This window comes from Rhipicephalus microplus, chromosome 6 (genome assembly GCF_043290135.1).
Source record: "Rhipicephalus microplus isolate Deutch F79 chromosome 6, USDA_Rmic, whole genome shotgun sequence".
Taxonomy (NCBI): Eukaryota; Metazoa; Arthropoda; class Arachnida; order Ixodida; family Ixodidae; genus Rhipicephalus; species Rhipicephalus microplus.
Window position 1 is genome coordinate 129,114,411 of NC_134705.1, and position 23,129 is coordinate 129,137,539.

General features: G+C 43.3%; 1 protein-coding gene across 2 annotated transcripts; it reads left to right on the top strand.

Annotated features, from left to right (window-relative positions):
• Positions 1–376: 376 nt before the first annotated feature.
• On the top strand, positions 377–15,538 carry LOC119182865 (lysosomal aspartic protease). Of its 2 annotated transcripts, XM_037433481.2 has the most exons (8): positions 379–635; positions 1,440–1,500; positions 4,407–4,524; positions 6,351–6,429; positions 8,497–8,835; positions 9,349–9,490; positions 11,030–11,134; positions 15,026–15,538. In XM_037433481.2, exons 1-8 carry the CDS (start codon positions 565–567, stop codon positions 15,194–15,196), a joined length of 1,086 nt encoding a protein of 361 aa, XP_037289378.2. In that variant the 5' UTR covers positions 379–564; the 3' UTR covers positions 15,197–15,538. The 2 variants fall into 2 exon arrangements, with proteins under 2 accessions (XP_037289380.2, XP_037289378.2); XM_037433483.2 differs by lacking the exon at positions 11,030–11,134 and having other exon boundaries at positions 377–635.
• Positions 15,539–23,129: the final 7,591 nt, after the last annotated feature.

The following is a 23,129-nucleotide window of genomic DNA, read 5'->3' on the forward strand; positions in this document are numbered from 1 at the left end:
GCATTGCTTGATGGCGTAACGAACCAGTACTATGCTGGTATTCAGTACTATGCCCCGTCTTCTAAATTACCTTTTGCTTCTCCACACTTTCCCCTGCTTATACTTGCACTGCTAAAGCTACGTATTGGCAAAAATGTTACATTATCGAGTAAAAATATGTTGCAAAAATATAAACTAAAAAACCATGATATAAAACTTAGTCTAGTGCTTCAAAAAATAGCGGAGTTCACATGAGCGGCAAAGGGGCACCTTCGAGCACATCAGTCAAAACATTCTTTTATCGCACGCGACCTTGCCACTTAGAGTTGCAAAAAAAAAGTACAATGGGCTTACGCTGGCAAAAACACGAGATATCGTCTGGGTGGTGTCTGCCAGGATGCATCAGCCATTCAGTGTGCATGCGAAAAAGCAGCCGCCGAGAGGTGATTGTATGCCATTGACGACAACCAAGCACCGTCTTTGAACTTGGCCTCTTCACGTATATATGAGGGCTCATCCGCGAGCAAAAGCGCACAAACGCTGCTTCTGCTTCCATCGAAAAGCCGATTACCATCGTTGACAAGGATGCCGATGCTCAGGCTAAGCCTCTTTGTTTTATTGGGATGGGCAGGACCCTTTCTGGCCCGTGGCTCAAGGTGTGGTACAATGTTTTTCTTCTCTCGATGATGGATATGCTGTACATGTGTATATTGCTTATATCAGTAGAATGACTGCTTGGGTTACAGGCGTTATGTGGTTAACAGTGTACATACCGTAATCATCACCCACAACCTGTAGTAGTATCATGTAAGGCAAGGAACCCTGCAGGAAAGCATCTCCAGCATTACAATAAAACATTTACTCGTAAATCTTTATCACTCTTTTGGAGTCTAGTCCAAATTTCATAAACATTATTCACGACTCTGTACGACTTGGAAAGGCGAAATACAACGAAGGTTGCCCAGTATTCCGAAAGCTTTCTGACCCACCACCGGAAAAAAGTCATAAAGGGGCTAAAAACTCAGTAAAGAAGGGATCTCGTTTTATGAAGGTTGTTTGTAGGTCATATGCTACTATAGGGTGCAATAAAATTTCATACTGGCAGTTTATTACCTTTCGTTTTCTGCGACCACTTGGAAAATGGTCAAGAACAGTGACTGTTAAATTTGAAATTGCATTATTGAACCTGCTGTTTAATGCGCTACGTGGCTGCTACACTCATCTAAGGTACCATTGATCTCATGAACTTCGAACAGACAGTTATTTTCGTTTTTTGAGTTGCTGTTACAAATATATGACCCTATTCCTTCATTTCCCTCTGCAGGGTACCTCCTTTATAAAAAAATACAGTAACCTATAGGCTTGTGTACATTCCTTTTGTTGATATCGTCAAGAGCGACTTCAAAGAACTGTTGAATACAAAAATTGTTCACGAGCAGCATATATTTTTTTCTTCCTAGTAATGGCCCTGCCGGTCAAGCACTCAAAATGGTGTCGGTACCACTGGACAACTACAACAATGTAAGCGTACACTAACGATCCTTCTAATCGGCGATAATTTTCGAAGCGCTTCGTTTTTTTTAGGCAATGGGACGAGGCGGTCATCGGTCTCTCTTTTTGTGTTTAGAAAAAGTGGTTAACGATTACGAGTACTAGGTACTCAACTATGGGAGAGCATGAAGCCATCCCAAGTGGCGATAGTTCGTCAATAAAGGGGCGAAGCTCCTTAAAGCGGCACCCGTTTGTCTCTTGTAGTCGTAGTCTTAGTGTGTAACAAGTGTTACATTCGTACCTGCAAGGTGGTGCCGGTGGGAGATTACTCCTGTGCTTTGTTGAACAATAAAAAGTTTGCGGCATGCGCGTTAACTAAAAGCCAAATGCTCCTGTCTCATTCCCCATTAGCAGCCATTGGAATGTACATTTAGCACTATCTGACAAGAAAGGGTTGCTACATTATACTCGCTGGGTGTAACCTCCTTAGTTTTAGAAAGGTTTAGCGAGCGTTGAGCCGGAGTGCCATGAATACAATGAACTAGTATATACCATAAACTCAAGGTGGTTAAAGGTAGGAAGTAGATACGAAGTGCAAGCCGTAAGAAAGTTAAAGCCAAATTCTCCTGTCTCTCATTTACCATTAGCAGCCATTGGCATGTACATTGAGCACTATCTGACAGGAAAAGGTTGCTACGTTATATACTCGCTGGGCGTGACCTTCTTAGTTTTAGAAAGGTTTAGCGAGCGTTGGGCTGCAGTGCCATGAATACAGTGAACTAGTATATACCATGAACTCGAGGTGGTTGAAGGTGGGAAGTAGACCCGAAGCGCAAGCCGTAAGAAAGTGTGCGTTTTCCACCTCTCGTTTAGTCCTTGGAACGTCCGCTGGATGGCGGTGCTTCTATATGGGGAATATATGATGAAAATATGCGAGATGGTGGTACTTGGAGTGTTCAATAGACACACAGACAGATGCATAGATGGACTCATGAACAGACACAGGGACGGACGCACGAACAGACGCACGCACAGACGGGCTGATGGGCGCAAGGACGGTCACACAGACGGACGCATGTACGGGCGGAAGCAAGAACGAATGGACGGACGAATGCTTCGCCCCACTCTCCATGATTCACCCCATGAATATGCTGCCAATTTTTTTAATGACCCTAATAAGACTGCGTTGTTGTACTTCATAGAGAAAGAGTCCTGAAAGCTTTTTGTCAAGTTCTCTCACTCAGTCTGCTATCTAATGCTTGAACGTAGCTGTAATTTTGCTGGCACTCACTAATTACCAACAGTAATCCAAAGGCAAGGCAAGAAGGGGAAGATGGAGCCGAGGGTTTCTTCTTTCATGCTGGAGCCGAGGTTTAGACAAGCGCGCACATGTCAAAACGCACAGGCTTCCTGACTTCGGATTTATCATACAATCAGGGAACTGAGTGAATCACTCTTTTGATTGTACAAGTTCTTAATATGTGCATCGACTCGGGAAACACAAGCGAAAATTGTTTGGTATGGTTCATTCGCAATACAGTAGATCAGGCACCTCAAATACGTTGTCCGGGGACCAAATTTGGCTCAACAGACCTTACGCTATACCAGCCTGTGGCTTCATAAAAATAAAGTTTTGGGACTTTGCTAATTTAGGACTGTGCATTATTTTTCCGCATATATGCAAAGATCACTGCTTTGCACAAGTAAGCTACCAAGATTGGACCGGCGCTGAGCATTTTTTTTGAGGAATCGCATGCGATCAATATCAGTTGAAACCTGATCGTGGAACCAAAACTGCATGTTTCAGAATCGGCATCTAGATTTTAGTCATAGCGAAAATCAATTTCAATTATTTCAGGGTGGACTGAAGTCAAGTCTCAGTCAAGAAGGACTCGTTTAAAAGGCGTCTTTTGACATCACAGCATTAGGTGACATTTTTGTCAAACGCCCGTCCGTCCATCCGTGCTTTCGTACGTTCGTCCATCCAACTGTCTGTCTGTCCGTCTATTCGTCCATCCGTCAATTATACGAAATCGTCAAGTATACGAAAGCCACTAAAGCTCTCTAGTGATATTATTTTCCTGGACATATACACACAACGTCATCGATTGAGAAATTCATAAATTACAGCTGGCTACATGTTACTACTACTACTAATTTTACTATTATTAACAGTTAAACTACTACTACAACAGAGGAAGGAATGATCCACGGCCTACGAAGCTTCGTCCGTCAAACAGGGAAGCTGGGTGATTTGAGGCGCTAAACGAAGCCTTCTTGGCTGATGCTAGTTTTTTTCTCTATCGTAGACAGAGTATTGTGTAACTGCAGACCATCACAGACCATACAAGATTGTCCGAATTCCGTTCCCAGAAAGTAACATGCAAACCTAGCTGTAGCACACCCGGTAGGTGAACTGGCCTTTCATCACTCGTACTCGAATCGCGCCACATCGGGCCAACTCGGCATGGCGGCTGTGACACCTGCATCGCGGCTAGGCGCCGGCTGCTCCTGACGGCAAGCACGGCTACGTGGTGGGCATGGAGGTATTTTATTTTGGCATGTGATAGACGTATTTCGTCTTGCTTTAACATCTTCGCTCTTAAAAATGTTTAATGACAAAGTCTCTTGAGCAGCATTATGTTAGAAAGTGAGTCATGCTTATTGCCCACCTTTTTAGTATCCCATACTATATATTCGTTAGAAAACAAGCGAAATAACACTTTATATAATCTACAACCATTTCCTCAATTCCGCAACTGCCGCTATAAATAGAAACCTACTGTTCGCCTAATGGCAATGACGTAGTTAACCAGAAAGTTGTTGTGGCCAGTCCCACTAACGCTATAGACGTTTGAATGTTGTAGTGTAGTGCATTGTAAATATAAAAAAATAAATGCTAGCTTCAGATGCCACTTTTTTGGCCTACATTGCAGCTCACATACATCACAAAGCTCATGCTAGGTACGCCACCGCAGAAATTCTTGGTCATGCTTGATTCGGCGGGTACAACGTGGGTTCCTGCCTACTACTGCACGCAAGCGGAGCCCTGCTGTATGTATTTCAGAGCCACATTATACCGAATATTGCTCAATCTGGCTCACAACAATGCACAAGTAAATTTCACAACTACAATTTTATTTTCAGAATGAGTTAGCGAATGTTTCCTGTACCACGCACAACGTCATTTGCGTAAAGGAAGTTGACACTGCACAGGCGTCCGCCGCGGTGAAGAAGTGGTTAGATTTCTCGGCTGCTGACCCAAAGATGGCAGGTTCGATCCCAGCAATTGCAGTCGCATTTAGATTTAGGTGAAATTGTAGAGGCCCATACACTACACAATGTCACTGCACGCTAAAAGTAACACCATATGGTCCTCCATTCCGGAGCCCTGCACTATGGCCTCTTTCATTTAGTTACGGTGGTTTTGGTCCTTAAGCCACGTACCATGTATTATATTATTATTTTTATTATTATTATTATTATTATTATTATTATTATTATTATTATTATTATTATTATTATTATTATTATTATTATTATTATTATTATTATTATTATTATTATTATTTCTAACTTGGACAGATGACTCAAAATCATTTAAACTGCTCCCAATCTATGTTTAGGAACATGACTCAGCCTGCATGTGACCAATGCAATGCCACACAAAGTGTATAGCAAGTGAAAAAAAAATGCTTCTCTTCAAGTACGTCTATTTTAGCAGACGGTAAACTGAAAAGAATAAAATTGTTATCACAGAAATACAAAGAGAGGCAGCAACTTGATCACAATGAATGAAAACACCGTCTACGAGAAATTCGCGTTAACGCACGATATAACAACTTGCAGGAAGACCGCTGAGCGCGCGTTCATGTACACAAAAAAAAACGAGATAAGAAAACACAACATGCACTTTTGCTTTGAGAAATTCCGCTGCAGCAAAGAAATATCGCTTCCCCCTCCCCTCCAAGAATCTTTGCTGAAACCTATAGTTCCTTAATAGGGCGGCGAACTGCTCTAGGATGGTTTTATATAGTGTTTCCTCCCAGATTGCTACATGTTAATGCACTCAATGAAGCACGACGTGGTTCATGTTTGACTGTATTTTTTCTAAATAAGATGTATTTTTGTGCGTAAGTTAGGAATTCTCTATCGTGAAAGATACATATACAATGAACAAAACGAAATGTTATTATATAACATGTTTCTACCAAAAGGAAGCATTTGTGAACATCTCCCTTTATTATTTCCTTCTCTGTTTCACAGTTTTAGAGAGCGTATATGACTACTTATTTGTGCAAGACATCACTGTTTCTGGGCTGGTCAGTGCCGTTGTCTCTTTTGCTATCTTGAATCTGGAAGACGGTTCACAGACGCGTGTATAGTAGTGCATATTTCAAACAAAATACTCCTATAACTTGTACCTAAAATAGCGTCACAAAGCGTTGCGTGAACAGCTGGGGTAGAAATAAAAAAAATATCGCTTAAAAAAATCTTCGTTATTATTTTGAGTGTGAAGCGTGCTCCAACAATGATAACATTTCTAGAATATGATAAACAAAATAGACAAACTTGAGTTGCTATTTCGCGTCAGTGTCGCATATGAGAATGAGAGAAGAGGTAGTGGGAAAGGCGGCAGGTGCGAAGAAAAAAAAAACCAAGATACCGTGTATTTCCCTACACGTTAGGCAAGATGGATCGAGACTAAATGAGGGTGACAATATAGGAAGTGTAAGCTTATCATCACAGATTGTAAGTGTTACGAGTTCCTGTAACAGTGAAATCATGCTACTTGAAGGTGCGAAAGCTTACCCGATGCATTAGATACGTCTTGATATAATCACAAGTCTTATCTAACTTAATCGATTGCACTCCCTTAGTTGAACACAAGATGTATGACTGGAGCAAGTCGACGACGCAGAGCAGTGACTGGGAAGACGGTGCCACACCCTTTGGAAGGTGAGTGTACCAACGTATTTCTAAATGAGGCCTCACGTGATTTTTTTTCATTAGAAAGAGCACTGTTCATGTTAGAGAAAGGTGCTCTCATTATTACCCAGGGATGGTGAGACATTTTAGGACGTAAATACAGAAGCAGGACACAAATTTTTCTATAAAATGACGAGTGGAACACTGATATATGATGCACAAAAGTAAATAGAAATGAGGAACAATCTGATACTTTTGTTTCATTTTGGGCATGAGGAATAACACAGTCAGGCTAACCTCCAAATAAAGGGTAATTAGCAAGTGTCACAAAGAAAACGATCGTGTTATAAATATAGGCAGTTAATAATATACTGGTGATGCCAGGTAAGGTAAAAGTGCTGACTAGGTATACGTCACTTGCAAGAGTATTCACGTTTCGCAAACTATGAAGCATTGATATTAAATTGGACGCAAATGCAGAACTACTGACATGTGCTCTATTTCACTAACGGCAAAAGTGCAGACAGTAAAAGAAACGGCGGAGCTTGCAAAATGTGTTTGGTTCTGCTCTGTTCTGTTTTACTGTGCAGAGGTTATGGTTCATGGTGCCTCGGTTGCTCCATATCAATGAGTTCTGCAGCGGAAAAAACTAAAAGAATAATACCAAACGGTACTCAATAATGAACAAACGAAAACATAATAGCACACTGAAACCAGTTGCAATATCCTGCGAAAGTACACTTTGCTTGCACCAGTTAACACAGTCATAATATGTTCACACGCACATCTTTTTTTCTACTGTCAGTATATGCACGAACACATCATTTCATATATGTCAACCCCTGGCTGACTGTCACAGGCGCTTATACAGCCCGGTGTCCACGACGAATTTTGTTAGGAAGATGTTTGCCTTTTTATGAGGATGTATGTCAGGCTATGGTCTGAGTAAATTCTTTAAAGTAAGAGGCTATGTATCCAGATTACTAGTTTAATACTTAGTTTTTCTTTTTTTATTTCGCGTATTTGACGCACTCCAAAAAAATACGGTGAACATTTTCTTCTTCATGACCACAATGGCATTGTGGGGAGTTAGATCGATGTATTTTGTGCAGGAAGCTGTTTCTGTGTGCTACTTTCTGTTGAAGTCTGTGAGTTAATATCTTTAAGTGTCATGGGAGATCTGTCGCTATTGAAAAATTTATTTGTGACTTCAAAAATTTCCACAAGGGCTGAAAAAAAGATACTAAAAATGGGCGTCTCGAAATAGGTCCATCAGTTGTGAATACCGTGAGAACAGCGACGAAAAATACTACTTATTCTTTTGATTGTTTTGAATATTCTTAAATGACTGCCAAAGACAATTTCTATAAGATTTGTTAACAGTACCTCGTACAAAAGATTATTGCGTGATTTTACCAGCAGATGGGCTTAATGCGGTTACTCCATGCATGCTTTCCCCAGCGCCATTTGCTCTTGTATGTGCAATAGTGGCTCAAGTTGACAACTGGTATTGAATTAAGGAATATGGGCAAAATACAATGTGTGGCCCGAAGCTGCAAGTTTGCAGGGAAACTGTGGAGTTTCCTGTTATGCCGTTTGCTCAAGAAGCTGTGGAGACGATTATGGAGATTGTTGTTAAAGGTTGAAAAACGTATAAATCAAGGGCTGTCGTCACTAATACTACGTAAAATATTCGGAACGCAGAGTAAGATATACGACTGAGTGTGAAGTATTTTTAGAAAGTTTGCACACAGAACAACAAAACGTTTTCGTTTGCGTAGAAGTACGCACTGAGGTGCTGAGAAAGCAAAAGACAAAACTTAACATGTCCCTTCATATAATACGGTAGGCGTTAGTATTAACTGGTCTGATGCGACACTTCAAAAATTGAGTGGCGGGCAGTCAACGGGCTTCATTTTTTCGGTCGACGGTTGCTTGCCACAACTGGCACGCTTGCGGCGAAACCGCTAAACTGCCTTGGTTTTTCGTTCAAGAAGTTCAAGTTTGCTCGAAATAAAGTATATATATTTTTTCTGTGTCATCTAGGAGAACACAATCTCCCAGCCTCAACTCAGACACAGTTTTGTTTTCCTGCAGGGGCAACGTAACCGGCTACGTATTTCGGGATGCTCATGAGCTCGGCGGCGTGTCCCTCGGAAATCTTCAGTTTGTGAATGGAATAGGCTTCCCCGGGGTGCCCAGCTTCGTGGACAAGCCCTTCGACGGCGTCTTCGGGCTGCGTCTCGGCGCAAACTCTACGCTTTACGAAATGGCTAAATCGGGTGTAATCGGCAGTCCAAAGGTGGGACTTTATTTTAGCAACGACATGACCACTCCAGGGGAAGCCCTCTTCGGAGGTGCAAATGAGCAGCACTACCAAGGTTCAATGACCTTCATGGATGCTCTCGACAGTGCCTTTAAGGTTCATCTAAATGGGTAAATACTTCCAGAAAGGCTGTCTATAGTTTTCCTGCGAGAAAATTGCCCGGATTTAACGAGCATTACTAAATGCAAGCTGCATTGACATCAGTTGTCACGTTCATTGTGATCACTCTCAGTTTGAGTGTGTGTGTGTGTGTGTGTGTGTGTGTGTGTGTGTGTGTGTGTGTGTGTGTGTGTGTGTGTGTGTGTGTGTGTGTGTGTGTGTGTGTGTGTGTGTGTGTGTGTGTGTGTGTGTGTGTGTGTGTGTAAGTGAAACCATGCACTCATTTCAAAGTCGAATACACACATGTGCCAAGTGTGGAACACTTTAAGTGCCTGACTTGTCATGCATCGAGCACACCGTGTAAAGCATTCAATACAGGCTACAAAATGACTAGCTATGCTGAAACCCGAATTATAATGACCAAGCAAGGCTTAAGATAACTCCCATAAATAGCCAAAAAGGAGTCGCAATGACAGAATTAAAATTGCACTTTTCTTTCTAACCAAGCATCAATAAAAATGCAGATATGAAGTGGCTGGTCAGAGAGAAAGGCTACGAGCATCGTGGGCTCGGCCGGCTCCAACGGAGCCCTTCATTGGAGGACCCGCGAGCGAAATAAAGAAAATCAACACACTGCTTGGTGCCAGGAAGATCGAGGATGGAAAAGTAAGTAGCAGTGCATCAGAGTGACCTAAGCGAGCAAAAAGCTGAAAAAGCGAAGAGAATTTATCCAGATAAGAATAGCGTAAAGTTACAAAAAAGTGTTATTTTTGAGCACCACTGAGCTTCATTTTAGGGAAAGAAACTTCGAAAAACCTAGACTTGCGATACTTGAAACAATTAATTATCGTCAGTATGTAAATGTGATATCATGACAAGTGTGCTGTTACCCTAGGCGCATAGAATACGAGCTGATACATGTGGTTCCCCATGTGCTCTCTATCTAGCACGATAATATTTTACGTTGAGAATACGTGTTCGTTTATTCAAGAAAAAGGTGGGATTTATTGAAGGATTTTACCCAAAAAGCTTTTAACCTTATGGTGTACTTTAACTTGTATGACGTCAGCGCTGAATATTTAGGATTAAATACTCATATATCGTCGTAACAGAAGTAACTAGAAGAATAAGAACGGGGTAGAGCTAATTCGGCAAGCACTCTCAAATCATCACAGGTAGATTGCCAATATCCCTCAAGAGGAAGGTATATAACAGCTGCATCATGCTGCAACTTAGCTATGGAGCAGAAACTTGGAGGCTTACAAAGAGGGTTCAGCTTAAATTTAGGACGACGCAGTGAGGAATGCAAATAAAAATGGTAGGTGTAACCTTAAGAGACAAGAAGAGAGCCGAGTGGATTAGGGAACAAGGGGGGGGGGAGGGGTTAAGGATATCATAGTTGAAATCAAGAAGAAGAAATGGACACGGACCGGGCATGTAGCACGTAGACAGGATAATCGCTGGTCATTAAGGGTAACTAACTGGATTCTCAGACAAGGCAAGGAGGTTAGAGGGAGACAGAAGGTTAGGTGGGCAGATGAGATTAAGAATCTTGCGGGTATAAATTGTCAGCAGCAAGTATTGGAACGAGATGACTGGCGGAACACGGCAGAGGCCTTTGTCCTGCAGTGAACGTAGTCAGGCTGATGATGATGATGATGATGATGAGGATGGTGCTACCGTCGTAACATACTTGATGCTAAGATGTTGATTCCTATGACATGTTTTGTGGTAGCGCGGCATTCTTGCTACGACTTCATTAGCCAAACTGGCAAAGTCAAGATTTAAAGCTAATTTTTGAAATAGTTCTGAAGAAGCATTTCAGAGAATTCAATATAGATATGTATGGACTGCCTTCAGATGCACACGAAGATATAATAAAAAAATGTTGCTATTAGGTGTGGCATCTGGTGCTAGCGGCATCGTTTTAAAATGTTTTCAAGCAAGCATTTAGGTAAACCTTATAGAATAGGTGTAGTTTCATTTGATATGCGAAAATTGGTAAGGGTATTTAACTTACGCTAAGTCCCCTGTACAGTCCATTAACCCTCGGACCTCCCTATTACCTGTACTTGTAATTACATCCTTACTACGCAACATGATATAATCGTCACAATCACTTTGAAAACTTGTTTAATCATTCTTTGTAGTTTGCAACGGTACACACAAAGTGAACTCAAAATTTTCTCGTTATCCACTGACAAGTACCAACTGCAGTACGAGCTCCACTGCAACGCCAGGACTTCCGACTTTACGTTCATATTTGGCGGACAAGAGATCGTCCTGAGGCCAGAAGACTACGTGGTGAAGGTATACTTATATTCCTCTACCCTGAAAAGCCGTTAAAAGGTCCTTCTAAACTCAAATTCAAGCAGGTGACCGAGCAGGAGTGTAAATATCGGTTTGAAGCTCACAATATTTAAGTTCTCGGATGTTCTCAAACGTTCAAATCAGCAGCATTCGCCAGCAGGCGAAGCCGTACCTGTTACCATATTAGCAGATAAAACAGGTACATTAAACTCGAATGTATAAGCAATGTAATTTCAAATCGCATTGCATCTTAACAGCCGGTTGATTCAGGCTGTTTTGTTTAATGGCGTTTTTAATGGTCATATAGACTTACTATCGGTGTAACGAATTGGCCTGATTTGCTAAACGCACAGCAGCATTACGCGCACGTGACTGCTAAGAGGATATGTTCGTACTGTTCCTACCGAATATACATATTACCGTGTAAACAAAGTTAGCTTAGACATCCTACTGAGAATAGAATCAATTAGTTGAATAAATATGTTTGACATGGCCAAGAAAATTTATAGGCCTAAAGGTAAAGTTTTATTAAATTGCCTATACGACAAGAGTATCTACTTGGGCTGGTTGGTATTGCATTTTTGAGTGCGCTTTATCCTGTCTTCTCTCTGAAACATCCCATGCGCACAAAAAGTATAGTTCTTTCAGAAATCGCAATACGAATCTTTTCCGGCTAAGTGCCTCAATATTCTAACGCAGCGCAGGGTGCCACAATGACGATAGAACGGTGTTTTCTAGCGTATACACCGATTAAACCGCATTACACTAATAAAGCACAAAAAATTTCGAAAGAAGGTGTTGATGACCGAGGATAGTCGCTAATTTTGGAGAATAAGAACGTCATAATGGAGAGGAAATTTCGGGGTTTATATGGCATCTAAACAGCAAAATTTATCGCTCGGAACGGCATTAAAACTCAAGTGCTGGGCTAACAATGATGACGGAGAGCGCTTTGCATTACAAATCAAATCTGCGTGGTGGATTTTTTAGCAGATGATCGCAAAAAGTCGCCAGAACTGCGCAAAACGTGCAGCACAGCCAGGGAGTGGAGTGCAAATTGATATTTCTAGAGCTGTTTTTCAACACTTTTTAGGCAACTACTGCAAGCACGCTCGCATTGTTTCAGTACGCCATAAACAATCATAAATTTTGTGTTGTGGGGAAGCATTCATTATCACATTATGCTTCATTCTTCGGAAAAGCGTGGTAACCGCTACACACTTGTAAGGCGTTATGTGCACGCTGTTCATGCTGTGGCTGACGATGATGAAGAATTATGCCTCAGGATTCTGTAAGGAGTTGAAGCATCCAACGACGCACTCGTTACACAATTCGCATTGCGTGGCGCCTAGTTGTTGCGTTACTGTTCGAAACCCTTTATTACTCGTATTCACACAATATGACATGAAGCCTGCATAGGGTAAGTTTGAGGCGGAAAGTTAAGCACCCGCGTAGCTAAGTTTAGACAGTTAAATCCCTATGGCGTTAGAGAACCTCGCTCGATAAGAAATGAATATATAACTAACCGGCAACAATCGACCACGTTTTCAACACTGTTGGCAAGGGGTGTACTTTTGAGATGTTGTACCGAGGGCAATTAAAAAAGAGCTTCCGTGATACTGCATTGCACACTACAGAGTGCTCTGGAATGGCAAGATTTCAATGTAAACCTGACAGGAGGCAAGTAAGACAACAAATTCAAGAAAGTAAAAGAACCCTTGTCGAGGTAGTAAGAACAAATGATTGTTTCTCCATTGACATGCGCTTTAATATCAGGGAATTTCGAGGCGTGGTGTCCTTTAGCAGTGCTTGACGGCCATGGCAACGTTTGTTCTGTCATATTTCTTTTGTATTGTATTGTGATTATGCTGTCACCTTGTGCTTGATGTCCAACGAAAAAAAAAAAAAAGTGCCATGGGCTAATGGTGCAGTGCTGGGCTGCCACGTAGTACGCTGTGTTTGCATTCCGTTCTGAACTCGGGTGCTCTTTATTTTATAGGTGAAGCAGCTTTTGCTCGGGGCTGTGTCTGTCTTTCGGCGACTATCCTCTCCCGCAAGTGCGCATGTGCCATCTCTCTTCCTTCTTCTAGCGTGAGCGTGAGGAGGTACGGTGGAGGAGGTGGCAGAGCACTGCCCCGCATCTTCTTCCCTCTCTCCTTTATCTCTGCTATTGCTGTGCGCTCGTATATAATGCTGGGCGCGCTGGCTTTGTTGCACTCTCCTACCAAGACCTGGTGCTGGCTGCGCGGCACACCACACATAATTCTACACACAAATGGGAGAAGTGGGGGGGGGGGGGGGGGGAGTAACACAAGCGGTACACAGCTTATACACCCAAATAAAACACACAAGCACGCATACAAGTGGAAACACAAGTGAACACCAGCGCCGCCCAGCAGCGGTGGTCTAGTGGCTAAGGTACTCGGCTGCTGGACCGCAGGTCACGTGATCGAATCCCGGCTGCGGCGGCTGCATTTCCGATGGAAGGGGAAATGTTTTAGGCCTGTGTGCTCAGATTTGGGTGCACGTGAAAGAACCCCAAGTGGTCGAAATTTCCGGAGCCCTCCTCTACGGCATCTCTCATAATCGTGTGGTGGTTTTGGGACTTTAAACGCCACATATCATCATCAGCGCTGCTTCTCACGCATACGTGGTTCCCTTTAGTCAGCGACGGCGTGACATTTTTTTTTCTTTTCATGTGATATTGTTCACGGGAAACCGGGGTGTAGGACATTTACGGCAACCGACTCGGCCCTTGTTGTAATCTGATTTAGGTTTTCACAGTAGAAGAAAATGCAACTGCGAAACTCAAAGCGCGATTGGATGCTGCCAAGAGGATACAACCAAAATCAAATATGGCACAGAATAGGTTTTCGTGCAGAAGTTATTAGAGTTTCACACCTTACATATTACAATATGGCTTAAAGGGCTCGGCTACACATTTTACAGGTAGCCAAGGAGTGACATTATGAAAGAACTTTACTGCCTCATGAATTGACAGCTGCCAAAACTTTTAGAACCCGCCTAATACGAACGGAGCTACAAATATTCTTGGCGCACTGTGATTCTTTCTCTCTCCTCTCGTCGAGAAGAATGCGCATGACACAGGATGAGAAGGTGTTTCAAATGTTAAACAGTTCTTCTTTTTTTATTTTCTTCGAACGCGTAGCTTCTCAGTGCGATTGCCACTCGCGCGTGTGCACGTGGCGCCCTCCCTCGGCGAGCGCAGTAACTCGCGAGCGCGCCATGCTCAAATGAGCTTATGACGTCGCGCTTGGGCCTGTGACGCACGAACTTCGCGTATGCAACATCATTGGTTGAGAGATCAGAATTTGATATTGTACTGCAAATTTTAGGCTGCGTTTAGCGCTATTATATTTGGCTCGCGCGTTCTCCAAAGCGTCAACTCCCATGAGCAGCTTTTACTGACCATGCCTAAAACGTTTTGCGGGGAATCTTTATGACAGACGGGGATACACGTCTCTCTGAAAATATTTCATCAATGAAATGACATGAGCAAACGTTTGATCATTCTGAAACACTCAAATGTACGATTTATTGCACGCCCCATTACGATTTGCGAGAAGTGGACGTGGTTCACAAATGAGCTAAAAGGGACAGTGAATAAAATCCTGAGAGTCCTAGCTTGTTGTTTTACGCTGCTTGCGCAACAATCTTAACATGCGCCACAAACCGTCAAGCCAGAACTGGCGTGGCTTTGGAAATGAAAGCAAAAAGTAAAACCAGTCAATAAAATACCACCTTTTCTCTTGAATGTTCTCATGGTAGAGGGAAGAGGAGGGAGAGGTTTAAGTTGTTCAAACATTATCGCAAGTATACGATGCCACCGAACCTGTTGCCCTGGGTAATATCACTCTCATATTTTTCCAGGTGGAGACAACAACTGAAACTACATGTTACAGCGGCTTCATTGAAGCGGAAGAGGTGGCGAATGCCAGTTGGCACTTAGGTCTTGTATTCCTCAGACGAGTCTACACCGTGCTCGAGGCGCCGCTAGAGCCCTCTGGTAATGGACGAGTGGGTTTTGCCATCGCGAAATAAATTTCTCAGCTTGCCACTCGGAACATTTTAGCTAAATACCGAATCTACAAAACTTCTCTTTTGTATGCTTTTGCTACGGTTGTCTGGAGTGCTCTGCAAATAATATTTCTAACATAAAGATCAGCTTACATCTTCCTGTTGTGAATGTCTTACAGCAAAGAATTCTTTGTCAATAGCTGCCTGGAGGATGATTGCAGTGTGCTGTTACTTGCTGTTAAGTGACAAGTAGCATTTTTAAAGATTTGTTATAGTGGCTTTGGCCTAAAAGACTGTGAATTAAACTTCATCTAGTAGCGACAAGTCGGGATTTCGCTGGAAAGAATAAAGTCTGATTAAGAATAATTCCACGTTTCCTTTTGTAAACTGCTTGGGTGTACAAAATTAATGAGTAAGCACGAGACAAAAACGTGTACACAGAAAATTGCTGTGCTCGTGGCGTTCCGCCCATGGCATAATTTTCTTTCTACGTCTTTATCCGGTTAAGTATACTAACTTTATCATGAATGCTAGCCTACAAGTGTGTGCCTACCGGTACGCTTTTCAACTGTTTCTTGCCATTTTTGCGCTATGACATGGGCACCGCGTGAACTCTGCTGCTGCGTTCATCAGTGATATACAAAGATCAGTTCGGATATCTACCGGGTCCTCCGGCATCAGTGATGGCCACGTCTAGCAAGTGGATGGGACCTGACAGCGACAGCGAAGGCACTGATGTCTACTCGCTGACAGGTGAACGGCCCTCTTACGACGACTTTGAAGCTGTAACAAGCTGAAAGACGAAGAGACGTATCGCCAGCGACTCTTCATTCTCGAACACACCGAATGAACGAGCGCCGAGAAGGCCAGAGGCCAACGCAATCTCTCTCGTTCCTACTTAACCAAACAGCAACATGCACTACCTCAACGTGCAATCTGCTTCGGCACGGCCCGAGGGACTGGTGACAGAAGAAATCATCGACATCATAGTGAACCCATGTAAGAATGTCATGGCGATTGACATTTCGCATGCTGCCGCACTGAATATTCTACGCAACGCCGCAAAGGTGGATGGGCTTCAATTTTGTCGCTGGTGTGATCTGCGACGTCGACGCTGCCATTTGCCAAACTAACGTCAGTGGCTTGGTCAAGCCATCTAAAGAAGCTAGTGTCATCGTCAAGGTTGCTCGTTTGGATACATGACGCTGGGGGAAATGAATTTTATAGGCAACTCTCTACTTTTGCACACAAAGGTGGGCCACTTCCGACACTCTGTAAGACCATTTGTGATAAGACGCTGCAATGTCTAAGCTACATGAAGCTCGTTCACGTGAGAAGCGCATGTGAGAGCAGGCTAGTATGTTTTCGCTGCGCTGAAATCCATCTGGCGGCAACTGTAAAAGCCACTGTTCTCAAGTGTTCAAGTTTCAATTGGCCCCACGAAGCTTCCTCAAAATATTGCCCGAAAATCGAAAAAAAGATAGCTGTATTGAGAAAACCCGCACAAGACCATACATTACATCGCGAAGCCGCCACAACCGTCAGAAAGCGACGCCGTTGGTGTCGAAGTTTGCCAGAAAAATCCATTGCCCCTGCATCCGCAGCGCCCATTTGAAGCCCTTCATCATCTCCTTCTCTGCCCGGTTCGCACTTGGCTGGTACGAAGTAGAACACGGTGGAAAGCATAATTTCTACGAATTCCACTTGGAATACAATATGAAAACCACAGCCACAATGATCAGCGATGGTGATACCAACAAGACCACCATGAAAACAACTGACGCAGCTTGTCCTCCATTGCAGAGGTCGCAGCAACATGCTGGTTCACAGCGCACTTCAACAAAGCTAGAAGACAAGCCTATCCTAACAGTTATTCAATCCCTGTTTAACACACTTCAAACGTTTTTCGGCAAGCTGGAATTACAACACACTGAGGCCTTACAACAGGTGGTGGACATTGAACGTCTAGCGCTTGCAAGCTTTTAGTAGGTACCATGAATCTACCGTGGAATGTGATACGCCTGAAATCCGGCGTCCGCTACTATCGAACGCAGCAGTATAGTTTAAGCTCAAGTGTCTCTTTTTTTCTGTTCTCCTCCTTTTATTTCTCTCTTTTCATCCCTCAGTTCTCTTCATCTGGTGTATAATAGCGAACCGGACACTCGCCTAATTTAATTTTCTGCCTTTCCTTACTCTACCTCCTACTCCTCTTCCAAACTTACAAGTTTACGAATATTTGTTCGCTAGTTGTCCAGATTGCGTTATAATTTGTCGTGAGGAAACAGACGTCCCATTCTATAGTGCTATGCACAATGACGCTAAAATCGTGAATTGAGAACGGAAGTCCTTAATAGGAATGTCATGCTTGGAAAAGCATGCATTCAGAGCAAAACGTTATTACGAGCGTAACCATCACTCCCGCAAAAAAATGGCGAAGCATGTGATGAGGCGTGAAAGGATTGGAATAGCAATGCTGCATGACTTTGAAGTCGCATGAAATGTACTATCAGCTTCAAATGAAATCTGACCAGTGGCAAGCGTTCGCGACAGTGTAGTGCACGCCATTCAGTATCGCCGTTGATACGTGCGCACATACTGTTCGACAGCTCTGCGCATATATGCGTGCCTGTCCACGGTAATAGGTGGACGACACGCAATATACCATCGCGAAGGCTTGCTGCTGTTCGGGTTTTGTTTGACGCTGATAGTACACTGTTTTATGGGTTGGTCTAGATGGCTTCTCGGCGCAGAAAGGTTCGATTCAAATTAGAAAAAGTCATAGAAACAAGTTTGAAGTTCAGACTCAAGAGGCAGAAGCACGAGCTGGAATCGAGTGTTCGTGCAGACCATAGGCCTGCGAGATCTTAGACGTCCGCCTATGGCTTATGTATTTAACATCCTGCCCCGCCCCATAAAAGCACTAGTCCACCATGGCCAGGATGTACCTGCGTTACTCGTGACAGAGGCCCAACACATAGGCCATGTTGCACTACTACGAAAACGTCTACCATCATACTTTGGCTTGAGCTTTGAAGGTACCCATATACGGAGGTCACGGCACTTTCTTTTTCCAGCCTTCTCAAAGCTGAAGACCTGATGGTAGTCTATCTTCTCGATAGAATCAGACCGAGTATTCTGAGGCAATGTTGATGAGCCTTATGAACTAAGCTGCGGATCAAAAGGCAGTGACTTCTCGACGAATTAACGCGCAGATCATCTTGGAGGGAAATCCAATATCCTGGAAAATCTTGTCGTTAGTTTCCTAAAGTCCATTCCGGAGTCGCCCACAATTTTGCTTGTGTTGAAGGCAGTTTGTCTTCATTCAAGTGTGTTGGTTCCTCAAGGCAAGTCGTCGATAGAAAAACTCTCCTTTGAAGTTCGGACAAGTGTTCTAACTTCTCCGCTTGCTGTGTTCAAATCGTGGGTAACCATCTTCAGAGCGGAATACCTTGTCTTTGACGCAATTGGCGCGTGTGTCACTCGCTGTTCGGTGAGGTTGTTGCACCGACTGCGGTTGTCTGTCCATGGTAGGACTATGGAATGTCGCAGGCAGGCTGCTTGGTTGTCTACTTCGACTGTCTAAGTTTTGCTCGAAGAGAACTTTCACTGGAGTCAGTTGTGGCTATGAAGTGATGCTTCGAGAAAGACTGTGACACCTGCATTGCAGACCCCTCGTCTGCTGTATCTACCCACAAGACGCTGATAACATGAGTGCACAGGCTAAAGTCTTCTGTTCTCAGACTGGTCCTTGTACAGTCCAACTGAACTGTGTCAATTTGAACCAATTCGTGGACGTCTAGGCATCGGATGACATCACCGGTAATCACTTGCCACAGATAATCAGAACCAATAAGCAAGCCGATCACAGAGTCTAATGTGTCCTTAAGCTGAGTAGTCATTTACTAGCCGCTTGCATTGTTTTAGTTCAATTAAGTTCGTTGTAATAAGTTCAATCTGAGCTGGCAGCACAGTTATATCTTGAAGAATAGTTGGAACTACTACAGCTTCTAAGCGAAACTCAAACCTCTTGGATCTGTTTCGTAACCGTACTTCGACGACATTGTGGTTTGCTTCGTGAGAAGAAAACGTGCTTCCGGAGATGTCCAGCGCTAGACGTGCCTTGAAGGCCACCCTAATGTTTAGTTTCCGAGCTATGTCTTCTTCACTGAAAGTCCTCCGGTTGCAATAATCTGGAATACCGCGAATGCACTTGCTTTCGTCATTGTTAATCATGTCAACACAAAATAACTGGAGATAGACAGCGCGGTCCTCAGCTGATGGGTTGGTGCATGTTGAGTCACTTCAGGAAGCAATATCGCTAAAAGAAACGCGCATTGTGGCACTTGCTGAGGTTCTTGTTCCCGCCGAAAACCTGTGGTATTTAGGGTAAAACATACTGGAGGCGTGTCTTACGCGGCAGGAACTGCAGGTGAGCTTGACCCCGCAATTATTCACTCGGTGGCCCTTAGAGGTGCAGCGGAAGCACCATCTGTCTTTTTATGCTTCTCTTTCTTGACCGCAAGAGGAATATCGGCATTGCAGCTGCGCGTTCCGTGCTGATCACTATGGTAGAAGAAACAACGAAACTTCGCAATAGATGTAATGTACATCACGTGTGCTGTAGGGACTCCACTATGCACTTAGTCCGTGCGATCGTTTTCCCGTGGGAACGCATGCTGTTATCGGCTTTCGAGCTCCACCCGCATGAACAATAGCACATTGCTCTGCTCGGCATCCGATGTAACCGACGCATGTGCTGGTGAAACCGACGAAAAGAATCAAGCATGACGCATGTCCGATGAGGTTGTAAAGGCACGGGGTTCTCTTTTTCGAGTGAAAGGAAGAGTGATGTCACGCGGTACAGCCTCTTGCAAGATGTTGACTAGTATAGCTGAATACGTCAGTGTCGGGTCGTTGAGGGCTCCAAGGCATTGAATATTCAGCTGTGTGGCATCGTACAGTCTTCATAACCCACGCATGTCGTTAGCCGATGTCACCCTTGGGAGATTTCTCAGAGCTCTCAGATGGTGCTCAATAATCGTTGCCTTATCGGCGAATCTTTCCTTCAACATACCCATGGCGTCGGCGTAGCAAGATTCGGTCATGGGCAAACCCACGATTGCTGTTGCTGCGTCTTTGCATACGAAGCTCTTCATGAGGTAGAACTTTGTGGCTGGTGTCAGGTCGCTGTTCAGGTAAATTATTATTTCGAATTGCTCCCAGAAGCTTGTCCACTGTGAGATGTCACCTTTGAATGTTGGGATCTGCAGCTGCGGCAACCAGGGTGCCCTAAATCTTGCGGGAACCGCGTGCCTAAAAGTCATTGCTGCTGTGCTTTCGCCGCTGGTAGCTTGCGCATGGCCGGCCTCCATGGGCTCGTTACACTTTTGATATTCTGCTACTTATCTCGACGAGCATGCTGACGACTTCACCTTCGTATTCTGCTACAGTTGTATACTCCTCTTTGACACGTTTCGTCGGGATATACTACTCGACCCTATTCAATGGCTTCAGTGTTCCGTATAGTCCCACTCGTACCTCGACATTCGTCTGTCCGGGTGCGTTCGTCTGCTTGGCATAGTTTTGTGGGTTCGTCGCACTACCCAAGTGGATTTCATAGGTGTCACAGAAAGAAGCACGGCAATGAGAGCTTCGCTACCGGGTGCTGCTACAATCCCTGCTCATTCTAAGACAACCCTGCTTTTCTAACAAGTCTAACAAGCTATTAGTTAATAGTTTACATTTATTAGAAGTAAACATATGCTCCCATAAGGTATTCAATATACTTTTTGACTTCAACCACAGCCATCAGTTGTGTACTGAACTGTTTACAATGCTGAATACTTGGAAAACCATAAGTTCTCTACCAAAGGTACTTTGAAGAGAAGAAAAAATGTCACTAGGTGCTCGTGATTCTCATTACTATATATATATATTTTTCAGAGAAGCTTATCATGCGGGTCGCCACATCAAGTTGACAAACAATAGTATCAGGTTGGAATATGAGAAAATACCAGAGGCAGATAGTATGCCGTGTGAAACATTCCTAGAAATGCTACGATGAAGGTGCTGCAATGTAAACGACACTGATCCTGCATCGTGTAGCCATAGTGTCTGTCCTTGCTCTTACCACTAAGAAATAAATAAATCATGTTCTTCCTAAATTCACGTCCCTTGGCCACATCACACTGTCTCAACATCATTTAAACCATGCCAGTGTCAATATGACGACTAAACTACCAATACCAAATAGCTAGCCATGTGACTGTAGTCGCAACCTCAAGTATACAGCCAGTGACGTGACATGCTCCCACCAAAAAACAAACAACTGCTTGTAGCATGCATAGAAACCATACCCAAATAAATAACAATGGTACCACATCTAAAATACACGTAGCACCACGTAACAACTGTTCACGTGACTGACATTAGGTTACGTAGCGGAACAGATAGGGAGGTGACGTGTTTCCACTAGAAGTCACAAGACGACTAGTCACCTGTCTAAAATCAAGCAACATATCGCAAATGTACGTCTCGTGACATGTTCCAAGAAAAAAAAATATGTAACAGCTAAGTGGTACGTTCCCGTGCAAAACGACGTAACAGCTTGTAATTTTACTGAAATCTCGTAACATCACATAACAACTCTTCATGTGACCAAAAATAACGGGACATCAAGTGAAGTGACGAAAACATCTTGGCTTTTTGCCGCAACCTCAAAGTCTCCACATTTTCTAACATATCAATTTCACTCGATGCCTCTTGTACCAACCAACGAACGCCAAAAAGAAGTATCAGGTCAAGATTTGTTTAAACAAGTAAAGCGCTGTTTGAGGCATAAGAAGTAGAGTGGGGCTGACGCGTTCAGGAAAACTGTAGAAGTTTCGACCACTTGGGAATCCTCACCATTCACATAAATGTCTGCACGGAGTCTGAAGCATATTTCTTCTATTAAAGTTAAGCTTTTATTTGAGCAAGCAACATATTTTTTAGGAAATGCAAATCTAATCAATTCGTTAATGGGCCATTAAAGCAGTTTGCGTTATACAATTAAAAAGCAAGTGTGTCCCTTTGAAAGCGAGCATCCCACATTGTATAGGACATTCTCACGCTGCGTAATTAGGAGTAATTTGGCGCCATATTGTTCTCTGAGTGTGACAGCTGCGATGTACTAAATACTCGCAGCGTGCGGAACTGCCGTATTTGTTTAGGTATTTTTATTTTGAAAATGAATGTATTTAGTCAATTCATATAAAAAAGCGTTCAAGTTTTAGAAAAGCGGGCTGCACGAAGCACTAAGTGATAAAACCCAGAAATATGAAGCGGACATTGATTGTTGAATTAAAGTGGAAATATGTATCTTATCCGCTCACTAAATCAATGGCAAATAAAAACAAAGCGTGTTGACATTTCTTTAGTGATGGTTATCTGCGGGAGGAGGGACAGCCGAGCGGGTGACTTACGTGTGAGAAAAAGAAAGGTTTTCAAAACAATAAACACTCAATGGTAGCAACATTTAAAGTGCGGAGCATTTTAGAGGCCCGGATTGTCTTATGCCGTGGCAACCTCGCGTAACGCAGAAAAAAAACTGCATATAAAAATAGAAAAAAACGAGACAAGTGGAAAACTGACAGAGAGAAAGGTGAAAATCATTGTGAACAGAGGAGGAGAAAGCAGAAAACCAAGGCAAGCAAAATACGATGCCCCACTCCACAGTTCCTCCAGGCTTTGCACCACCAGTGCGAAGCTGTCCCTAGTTTTCATTGCAATAGCAACTATATGCACACTATCGGCTGGATTTTGCCGCTGGCGTCGGCATCACCGTCACTCACCAAATATGTTTAAGTAATGAAAGTTTGAAAACGCAAGAGAGGAAAATACATAAAAAACTCCAGCGCATGGAAACGAACGAGGAACCTCTGTATTGTGTATGCGAGGAGTTTACCACTGAGCCACG

Excerpts from the sequence above, each read along its gene's own strand:
- LOC119182865 (XM_037433481.2), top strand. The coding sequence starts at position 565 with ATGCCGATGCTCAGGCTAAGCCTCTTTGTTTTATTGGGATGGGCAGGA. Across the intron at positions 1,501-4,406 it reads CACTGGACAACTACAACAAT|CTCACATACATCACAAAGCT; the intron begins GTAAGCGTACAC and ends CCTACATTGCAG. Across the intron at positions 9,491-11,029 it reads GGAAGATCGAGGATGGAAAA|TACCAACTGCAGTACGAGCT; the intron begins GTAAGTAGCAGT and ends TCCACTGACAAG.